The 12039-nt window shown below is 28.7% G+C and overlaps 1 protein-coding gene across 2 annotated transcripts in view; it reads right to left on the bottom strand.

Moving 5' to 3' along the window:
• LOC142317245 (fatty-acid amide hydrolase 2-B-like) overlaps positions 1–12039 on the bottom strand; it is a 135908-nt gene that overhangs the window by 23956 nt on the left and 99913 nt on the right. For both annotated transcript variants that reach the window (XM_075353640.1, XM_075353642.1), the window contains exons 3-4: positions 10400–10619; positions 3925–4142 (exon numbers count right to left, since the gene is read on the bottom strand). In XM_075353640.1, the coding sequence (XP_075209755.1) occupies positions 3925–4142; positions 10400–10619 (438 nt within the window). The remainder of the gene's footprint in view (positions 1–3924; positions 4143–10399; positions 10620–12039) is intronic.

The following is a 12039-nucleotide window of genomic DNA, read 5'->3' as shown; positions in this document are numbered from 1 at the left end:
TAATTGTAAAATTATAGATTTTAGCTGTTGTGAAAAATATTGTATACTAAGTATATTCTATCATACTTTCTAATTATGAGAGATCATTCTAATACTTAATTGATAATAATTTTTGTAACCAGTTCAGTGGCTACAACCACCAAACTCATTACAGCTATATAATTACAATAAGCAGCTGCTTGACAAGGTTAGAATGGTAAAAATAATTTTGGGTGGACAGGGAATTGGATCCATTTGTAATTCTGTAACAATGATGTTATCAACACACTAGTTCAGTCAGCCATTAACTGATAATTAAAAAAAAAAAAAATATTAATAACATCATTTAAGAACATTCATCTCAAAAAATAAAAAAAAAACCTTGTACGAACTTTACTAAATGTAATTATTATTAACAAATATTCAAGAATCAAATACTAATGTTATTCACTAATTAATGCAAGGTAATCAGCTTTTTCATGATAACTAATATATCTTAGAAAAAAATAATTACTTTAATGGCAATGTTTCACAGAAGATAAATTTTTACACTTCTCTGTCTACTTTTCTTCACAAATAGTTATGCAGTGTTCATTCTGTGTTATTGTAAGCTAGAAAACCTGTGAATAATTTTAAGTATGGAACTTTTCCTTGACTTTTGAGTGCATTAAACAAATATCTCACTGATTTTTTAAAATTCTTTCTGTTTTTCTAATTTTGCAACCAAATTTATTTAAAAAAAATGGAAACCTAAAATTTTTATAACATTTCTGGATTTAACTAATAATTCTAAAACATTTTTCCCTAAACGCAACTGTTTATAGGAAGTTACACTTCATCTCCAGTTGTATCTAACAATATGTGGCCTATAAGTTGAACCTAACTCCACAGTGTTATAATTTTTACTTGTTTGTTATTTTTACAATGGAATTGTATTTTAATATATTTCATTATTTTTCTTTACTTTTAAAAACTGCAAATGTTTTTCATCTTAAAAGTTTTATATTTTAAATCAATGATTCAAATTCTACACTAACTTTGTGATTCTAAAAAAAACCAAAAAAAAGACAATATTAACAAAATAGTTGTTTTATTTAAATTTATGAAAAATAATTTGTAATTTTCATTAAATTATATAGTTTATTTTAAAATTATAACACTGTGGACTTAGGCTCAAGCCACTGATTGTTACATATTGTCAGAAGGTATAACTAGTGATGAGGTGTATTTCTGAATGTCGCATTTAGGGAAAAATTCCCAAATAAAAATAGTTTATTGATGGTCTTCGATTCAGTTTCCAGTTTAATTGAAATTTTTTATCTGTCACCATTTATAACACTATTTATTATGCATAAACAAAAGTGTGTGTATGAATCAGCCACTAAAGAAAAATTATACAATATTTAGAATTAGTAGTTCAAATAATGTTTCTCTCTCTTAATCACAAAATATATACTCAAGTGTTTTTTTATGTAATACAAAACTAATGCTAATTATATGGGTTTCTACATTTAAAATTTGAATATATTGTAACAGTGATAAGTTTTTTTATTCAATTATTTCCGAACATATAATAGTTGAAGCAATTCATTGAATGAAAAATATGATTTTTGAAATGTGTAAATGTGCGTTTCTCAGAGTTAAAATTCTAATGTACACACTTCAAGTCATATGTTTGTCTAAACAAATATTGGAGCATATGTTGTCATATTTTCATAAAAATATTCAAAGACAGAAAAATAATGTGATATTCAACAAAGTCATTCACCAATCAATTTGCCAATGGGTAGTTAGTATTATTGCTGATAAGCTACTCTATAATGGCTCAGTGTAGAGGTTTAAGACAGTAAAAGTAAACTTACTTCTATTTTTATTTGATATCAATATTCACTATTTTATTTTAATCTATTATACACCAGCAACACTGAGGCACAGTTGTGCACTGCCTCAGGAATGCTCTATTTGAGTTGATAACATAGCCAAACAGTATTTAGGTTAATTATGGTAGGAACTTTGTCAATTAAATTAAAAAAATAAAGCAAATTGAATTACTTCATATAAGTTTTAAAATTTTAACTTTCTTGCTGCAGCTCAGTGTATGGAACTTTACTGCTGCTGTTATATAGCAATCAGTCAAAGTTTTGGGTATCAGGGTTTTTGCAAATGTAAGTAGTTTCAAACTCAGTGGTCGTCCTCATTTAAAACAATACATTGACTTTATGAAAAATTTAATAGTGATGGTTCAGTATTTGAAAGTAAGTGCAAACAGTCTGCCGATGTTTGTTCTCTATGGAATGTTGAAACTGTCTGAGCAGCATTGTTGAGGAGCCTGGGCAAATCAACAATCAGCAGCACAACTTGGGATTTATAGTTGATCTATGCAGGAAATTTTAAAAACTGATTTGCATTTGTATCTGTACAAAATAACATTGCCTGAATTAAAGTTGACAACAAACATCAAAGAATGGCATTCGCTGAATGGGCTGTGAACCAAAACATATTGTTGAACAATGTTTGGTTTTCAGATGAGGTACATTTTCACCTAGACAGGGCTGTTAATAAACAAAATGTGCATTTTTGTGCTTCTGAAAATCCACATGTGCTTCATGAAAAGCTGCATCATGCTCCAAGAATTATGGTTTGAGCTGCCATTTCAAGTCATGGGGTAATAGGGGCATTCAATTTTGAACAGATAGTGAACAGTGAACATTATCTAAACATGCTGTATAATAATTTGTTCCTCAGCTTCTTGCAAAAGGGTTTTTATTAGAAAACGAGTGGTTCATGCAGGATGGAGCCAGACTGCACACAGTAAATGTTGTTTTAGACTTTCTGCATGCAAATTTTAACACAAATGTCATTTCAAATGATCTCCTAGTTGTTTTGTGTGTGCACAGAACTGGCTGCCAAATAGTCCTAATTTGAATCCGTGTGATTATTTTCTTTTGGAGTTTTTAAAGAAATGATCTTCCCTAAACATCCTTGTACAAAGCTGGAACTGTGAGTGCTGATCATTGAGGCGTGCGATGAGATAACCTAGAATACGTGTGGTTGAGGTATTAATAACATAGGGGTTTGTGTTGAAGAAGTTGCTAGACGTGATGGTGGTCATGTTGAACATGTGATAAGCAGGACATAATTCCAGGTATATTGAAAACATGTTGTGTTCTACTGTTTTCTATTGTGATTCAAATAAATATTTTTAAACAAACCAAATGTTGGATCATTTTGTGTGCCACCTTTATATATATATATATATATATATATATATATATATATATACACCAGCTTTGGCCTGATTTTTGATTCCATCAAACAATGGGGCATCAAAATTCTTTATTAAAAATTTTAATTTTTTTCTCATTTATACTTTTAACATTGCATAATTTTAAAATAAATACATCAACTGATCAAAGTGATTAAATCGCACCCAAATTGTTTTACCAAACGTTTTGATCTTTTATGCAATTGTGGCTTCCTGTTCCAGAACAGCCAAACCAATAAAAATTCTGTTTTCAGTGCTATTAATAATAATTATAATAATAATAACAATTATAATCTTTAATGACTTATAATTAACAATATAATATTCACAACTATTATTTCATAAATAAAATTATTACACTTCACAGCATTAAATATTTTTTTTAATTTTATTTTTGAATTTGAAAGAGCTTAATAATAATAAAATATTATTATTACTCAGCTCTTTCAATTTATACAATACAAAAAAATTCAAAAAATACAATTTTTATTTAAAATTAAGTACAGTTTACTTCACTACTTCATTTTATTGTATTACTTCTATTTTAAAATTTTGTTGAACATAAAATATAATGCCGAGAAAGTATTGTAGTCCTTTGCCAGCCTCTTTTTTATTTGATTTAACTCCCTGAATTTAATTTATTAAAATAATATGGTATTGTGTTTCAAGTTTAACTTTACCTCACCACCAGATGCACCACCAACAGAACTTTGCCGACAGTATGGATTGATAGTACGACCACTGAGCAAATTATGAGTTTCTGGACCAATACATAACTCAGATTGATTTGAAATCACTAAAGGAATGGCTCCAGCTTTTCTTAATAATGCAACTGCTTTTCCATCACGATCTGCTTTTCTGCCTTCTCTTAATACACATCCAACATTGTAACTCATACCTAAAAAAAAAATATTAGAGGTTGCATATAAGTGGGACATAAAAATATTTAATTATTTATAATGGAGACTACTTAAGTACACATAATACAATAATGTATTGCAAACCAGAATGCAATTAAAATATAGATTATAAGTAGTATTCTAAATTAGAGCAATTCTGATTAACTCTGCGTACAAAATTGTATTTTGAAATAAGGAAATGAATCATTCTTAAAATTTAAATCTGGTATGTTTTTTAAAATTTAACCATGTTTTATAATGCTGATCAAAAAATGATTTTTTAATTTTTTTATTTTTGGAAGGGCAAATGTAAATGCACGGCCTTAGAAAACAATAAGATATTTGATAGCATCATTGTTTCCTAGAATATTAGATGTTAGTTCCTAATTTAAATTTATGATACTGAGCATAACACACACAGTTCCCAGGTATACCACATACCTGGGAACTGTGTGTAAACTTGTTAGTTGCAGTGAACACAAACAATTGGTTAACAATTATAACTATTTGTTAAAAGTTATATAAGTTATAAAAGGAATTTACTTGCTACCAAAATATATTAATGATTTTATGTAAGGTTTTGAGAAATCTTTCATGAAATTCTGAAAAAGGAATTTTTTAATAAAGTACATGTTAAATCTAAATAACTTCAATTAATTTTTATATTCCAGAATACTATACTTAAAATCTGGAGATGGCTAAGCAGCTTAAAGATAACCTTTATCTACTCTAGTGATCATCAAAGTTAATAAATCTGATGTAGACATCACGTGACTTCCTTGTATGCCTATTAACCTATTAAATTACATATATATATATATATATATATGTAATTTAATATACATTATTCAACAATAACTTTGATATTTTTTCATATTTTTTTGTATTATTGAGTTATTATTTATTGTAAAACTTTTTATAATCAGAGGTTAATAATTATTAATAAATCAATATATTTAAACTTAAAAAAAAAAAAAAGTTAAAAGAAAGGAGATGAAGTTTGATTTGAATCAGTGTGCCGTCCCCTTCTACGATCCAAATATTTCATGAATTAAAATTTCATTTGGCTAAAACTTTGGAACCAATGAAAATAAGTACCACTTATGATATATCGTTGAAAAGTTCTCAATGAGGGCTTATTAAGTTAAGAAAAAGTTCAAAATCCAATTTTTTTTTGGATTTACTTACGTACATACATACATATGTATGTACAGATATCATACCAAAACTAGTCAAAATGGACTCAGGGATGATCAAAATGGATATTTTGATTGAAATCGAATGTAAGGTGGTACTGAATTCAACATTTATTATTTAGATCTAAAAATGTACAAAATTAAACCAAATAATTAAATAAAAATATACTTTAACTGTATATAACGCAAGCGCAGTATTGATTTGCTGAATGAATGAAATAACAAAAACAACTAATTATAATAATGTTAACATAGTTTTGCAGAAGATTACTAAGCCAGTAGAGAAACATTTTAATTACTTTCTGTCAATTTCAAATGTCAATCAGTTAACCTAAGATGTTGGAGTATAGAACTCTGTTTAGAGTTCAGGTTAGTTGATTATATATTACTCTGGAGAGTATATGAGTAAAATTCGACTTGAATATTGATTGGTTTTTTTTATAAAATCTGTAAACTTTTCATCTGTTTGGTAAGTAATAAGTGTATTAATTTGAGTGTTATTTTCTGTCATTTCTACCATTGTCATTTTAACATTCTTAGCTGATGCATTATGGAATACCTCCACTCTCAAAATACACTCAGGTGTGTGCTAAAAGTAATTTTGAGAATGGAGGTATTCCGAAATGTGTCAACTACGAATGTTCGAATGACAATGCTAGGAATGGCATAAAATAACAGTCAAATCAATTATGATAATCCTAGCAGAAATATAAAATATTGTGAAAATTGCAATACAATAGGGTTATTTTAAAGGCATTTCTTAGATAAAATAAAGGAAATCTGTGGTAGTTTATACATAGTTTAGCAATTTTGATACCTAATCCAGAAAATATTATGTATTTTGATGTGTGTTAAGATTTATAAATATGTTTGTTTCATACAGTAGAATATGATATTATAGTTCTGAAAGGTGTTTAGTTTTCTTTTAATTTATTTTTATTACTTTAGTTATCTTTTTCTGTATCTTTTTTCATTTATAAAAAATAAGATGTCATCAACATTAAATATTTATTATGCTTACATATTCCCATCTTTTTTATTTTAATTGGTTACTCTACCTTGGGGCCAGACATACTTTAATATAAATGGAGCCCCAAGGAAGAATTGGGGGGGGGGGGAATTATTCACCCTTGCACTTCCTTCATCATCATCATATGGAGGATGATCTTAATCAACATCAAGGACACCATGAGTTATGCCCTTTCAATCTGCAGTATAGACCAAAAGATGTTATCTGGTATAAGCACAGCTGGTGCAGGAACTGATCGCACATGAACACAGTGTGTTCTGAGATACCTTCTTCCCTGTAGTAGTCACATTTCACAGAGGAAACATTCTGTGAAATGTGACTATTGTGAGGGGCAAGGACATGTCTATCTGCACCCACCGGTAGGCTTTATAACAACCATGATTGGAAAGGAACTGGGTCAACTGAAACCCCAGCAGTTCTCTGTGTTCAAGGTACAGACATCTCTGGAGCTGCAGGATTAGTTTGTATATTCATTTGCGCTTCGTCTGCTAATCCCATCTCTCCTGCCATTGGTGGACAAGTATTGTCTCCACATATGCCTTATTTGTCCCCCCCGCTCACCCACACACATCTGTATATCTCCCTCTTCCAAACAAGGAGGTCCAGGGATATGCTATGTATTCCCACCTACAGTACAATATCATCTCTTGGAGGTTCTGTCGAAAAGTCAGAATGAGTTTACCAATACGCTGTCAAATCATTCATTGTTTGTAGTACGCAAATATGGCCCCCCATAGGTCAATATTTAGAGAATTAAAAATTTTTTATTTTTATATTTACTTAATTTTATGTTTATATTTATAAATGTGCAATATTTTCTGAAAATAATAGACACTTATTGTTAAAAATAACAGTATCTATCTTTAGTAAACCAGTCATCAGAACTGTTTTTAATTTACAAAGAAGGGCCAGATTATATTTCTGTTGTATTTTTAATGAATTACAAAATCATTTTAAAAATCTTCCCACCAATTTATTTAAAAAATAATTAAAAGATTTTCTTTTACAGAAAAAATATTACTTTATTGATGAGTTTTTAAATAATTCTAATAAAAAAAAATTCTAATTTTTTTATAAAACTGTAAATTATTTTGTAGGTATTTTTTAGTATGTGTATCTTCACATATTTATCTTAATATTATTACATGTGTTTATATTTTAAATAATTAAAATCATTTTAATCACTTTTATTAATTGTGTATTCTATGATGCTACTCTAATCAAGGTTGTTACTATGGTTTATCTTGATCCATTAAGGCAATGCTGGGACATTTCCTTCTTTTATTCATGAAGTTGCATATCTAATGCTCCTGGTGTGATTGTTATGTATCAATCAGAATAAATATTTATGTATTTAACTTAGTTTAACTAACTATTCTTTTTACCTTTAAATAATAAACTGTATTGCTTAAAAGTATAAATCTTTGAAATGACAAATAAAAAAAATTAAATAAATAGAATAAATTCAATGTTTTTAAAAACATAATTTTAATGTATTTTCAGTTGTTACTGGGCACATCTTCAGTAACTCACAGTCTTTAGTAAATGTCAATTGAGAGTATATAAATTATTTCTACTACAAAATAAAGGAACAGGAAATAATATATTTTTAATACTACAATTCTGTAACCTGAGAGTGGTTATATAAACATTTTTAATAAATTAAAAAAAATATACATAATAAATAATATTTTGAAAGTAAAGTTATCTAATGCTCTTTACCTAGTGTCCCTTGGACAAAAAACGAAACAAAAAATATAAAAAAGCAAATAATTTTAAATTAGTACTCAAACCTAAATACTAACTTAAATTATAACATGTGGTTTTAATTCTTATTTTAGTTTCAGTTCTTACTAAGGAATGTTCACTAATCTAATTTATATATTTTTTAAATTATCTATTTGCATATTTAACAATTTAATTAAATTTTGATAATTTATTTAATGATTTAATTTACATATTTATTGATATGAAAAGAGATTTTCAATTTCATTTAAATTATTTTTGTCAATATTTTGATTTTATTTCTAGTTAATGCCATATTTTGTTTAAATTTTCTTTTTTCTTTTGTACAATGTTGAAATGGAGTTTTATTGTATCCATAAATTTTGAATAAAAATATTCAAGTAAATTTTATTTTATGTTCTACTTAATGAATTCAAATAGTTTTTCCCTGGAGAAAATGGTATCTGCTTACTGTCATTTCATTTTCTCCAAATAATCATTGATCTAAGATCAATTTTATTCTTAAGTCTAAGCATTCAATACGTGTGCCATGAAAAAATATGGTCATTCTGGAGCTTCCAGGCCCAAACAATCACCTGAACATATTATTTTCCTCCTGAGTTTATAGGTAATAAATAAATACTGTTTTTATGTTCATAAATTTTTATATAAAAAAATTCTAACAAAATTACATTATAAAACTTTATCCCTTAAAGGAAAGTGTAAGTTAAACAACACCTGTTCAGAGTATTTGATTATCCAAGAATTTATTGAGCAGTAGTACTTTTTACAAAATGTAAAATACTGATATGTAGTCAATAGAAGAACTCTGGTTAAGCTGACATATGAAAGGTGTGCAGCCTTTAATATATGTGCCAACCATACCATGAGTCCATATTTCTAACATTGGTTTGGTCACTTAGCTTTCTATTAATGTTGCTTCTTTTAATACGATATGTATCTTTCCAATGTTTGTCTGTCACATTCCATTCTGTTGAAAAACTCTTCTCTCGACTCATAATCGAAGTTTTTCATAGTACAATTACAAACACATGAATGCTATCAACAGTTTTGTTTTTTATTTACATTAATAATATATGAGATCTTCATTTCTGTTTATTGCATAGCATATCTAATCAGTATGTGGGAGAATTAAATTATTTTAATTTTTGGCATTGTAGTTATGGTAAAAATAGCTAATGGTACTGAGAAGAAAAATTATTTTAAAATGTCATAGACAGCATAATAAGGATTTTTAATGCTTCAAATCTAATCAAACTTTTTTCTAAAGGAAAAAGATTGGCCACCAAAAAGTAGTGATTAGCATGCAGGTTTTTAAATTGGCTGGTCTCAAAGTTCAATTCTTGGCAAGGATTCAACATTTTTTAATTTATTATCTTACCTTGATCATTAAAAAGTCTTTTAATAAAAGTCTTCTGTGTAAAGACATGAATAAGATCAAAATAAAAAATCTGATATGGTCACCACATGACCTTGACCTTGACCACCACATGATCCTTTTACGTCTATTAAATTACATATTCACAATCTTTTAAATTGAAAAGTACATAAAATTTTATTTCATTAATAACTTCTGATATTTTTCATATTTTTTTTATTTTTTATTGTTGTTATTGAATTATTATTTATTGTAAAAAAATGTTATAATCAGAAGTTAATAATTATTAATAAATTAACATATTTAAATTTAAAAAAATAAAGTTAAAAAAATAGATGAAGTCGGATTTTAACCGATGAATGGTTCCCTTGTAAGACCCATATATTTCATTAATTAAAATTTCGTTTGGCTATAACTTAGGAACCAATGAAAATAAGTACCACTTATGATATATCGTTGAAAACCTCTCAATTAGGGTTTATTGCTGTAGTTAAGAAAAAGTCCAAAATCCCAATTTTTTTGATTTTGGGTTTCTTTGGACGCTTTTGGTCCAATCAATTGCAATGAAAAGGGGAGGTGCACAATTAGATGTTACAACAGTCCTAAATCCAAATTTTCAACATCCTATGGCTAAACGTTTTCGAGTTATATGAGATACATATGTATGTATGTATAGACCTCACACCGAATCTAGTCAAAATGGTTTCAGGGATGGTCAAAATGGATATTTCCATTGAAATCTGAAAACTGAGATTTTTCACGATCACAATATTTTCTTTACTTTGTACAAGGAAGTAAAAAAAACAACAATATTCAAAATTTCATTGAAGTCAGTTAATTTTTTCTCACTCTACAATGGGTGCATGCGCATGCACATATATACACACAATTACAACATAATCTTACCTTCTACTTTGCATGCCTGTGCTATTGTAACAGGAACTCCAAAAAGTGGTTTTTCTTTAGCAAGTTCTTCTGGTGATTTAATCCCAGAGGCAACCATTTGGTCTACAGCATATGCCTCTTCGTCTGCTTTTACATAACGATCTTCTACAACTGCATTTAAGAATGCATTCATTCTTCTTGTTCGAAAACCAAATGCACCAACTGCATCCTCACTTCTCACCTGAAAGAAAATAAGAAGTACTTTTTATTTCATAAAACCATTAAAAATTATAATGAGAAACCAAATAAATTCATTTATTTAACTTTTAAAAACTAATATCATAATGCTTACAATTACTTTTTCAGCCATCTTATCAGTGGCTGGTGCTAGAGTTCTTCATTTTGGTACCAGCTGATGTTAATATTGACAGTGTTTTTAATAAGAAAGTTATGTGTGTAGGATTTTGCAACAAAGTGTGTAGAATAGTGTCCATTTACAACATTGAACCTACTCAGAATCCTCTTCCTTGGAGGTGACTGAATTTGTGAATAAAGCAGTTTTGTTCCAGATCCATAGTTGAAAACTGACCAGTTTTTGTTATTACAGGAGGTTGTTGGTCCCAATACATTTTAATAACATTAAAACAAAAAGTAATGGTAGTTAGCAGGCAAAATACAAAAACTGATATAGTTATGAATAGACATAAACTACAGTGTGTGAAGGAATTCACCTTTCTTGGAAGCAGAATTACATCAGATGGGTGAAGCTTGAAGGACATTATTAGCAGAATAAAACAGGCGAAATTAGCATTTAATAAGAAAATTAAGTTATTTGCCTCAAACAATATAAAAAAAAAAAATTGAGAAAGCAAATGATGAAGACATCCATTTTTCTATATGGCAGTGCAGCATGGACCATAGGGACAGAAGGGGAAAGGAGAGTAGATGCATTCATGCAGGATGATGAAAATTACATGGTAGGAGAAAATAACCAGTGAAGAAGTCTTATGAAGGATTGATGAGGTACTGTGTTTGTGAAGCTTATTAAAGAAACGGCGAGACATGAGGATAGAACATGTACTGTGGCATAAGAAGTTTCTTGAACATCATAATAGAAGGACAAACCACACAAGATGATGGGTAAAAAACATACATGGAAACAAAGAAATTAGCACATGATAGAATTGCCTGGAGGAGGAAGACTGCTGCAAACCATTCCTAGGTTTGGTTAGTACAAGAAGAGGAAGAAGAAAACATTCACTCTCTCAATCAACTGAGGTTTGGTCTGATAAGATATAATGGGTAACCCATATCGTCTAGAGCAGGAAAAATAGACTGTCAAACATGAGGTAAACTCTGTTCTATCTGGGTCGTCTCATGATTCAGCCTAACTTGGGAAAAATAGCCATTTCCTTCTGCATCTGTAGGCCAGACCCAAATTCCCATTGCTGGGCTTAAGTCAAGTCCCTATGAATACATGATGATTTGTGAAACAGTTTCATTTATGTGGTGAATTTTTCATAGTTGTATCTACACTAGGATAAAGTTTAACTGAGCCTTTGCCAGGTCTGCAACTTCCCTCAATAATAGTCAGTTGATTTCAGCATTAATATAACTGACTCATATAACGTTCTAGTGGACGTGTTGGATATTAGTAGACA

Source organism: Lycorma delicatula, chromosome 1, assembly GCF_047948215.1.
Source record: "Lycorma delicatula isolate Av1 chromosome 1, ASM4794821v1, whole genome shotgun sequence".
Classification (NCBI taxonomy): domain Eukaryota; kingdom Metazoa; phylum Arthropoda; class Insecta; order Hemiptera; family Fulgoridae; genus Lycorma; species Lycorma delicatula.
The sequence above is the reverse complement of the archived record's forward strand: the minus strand, read 5'-3'. Positions and strand labels throughout refer to the sequence as shown.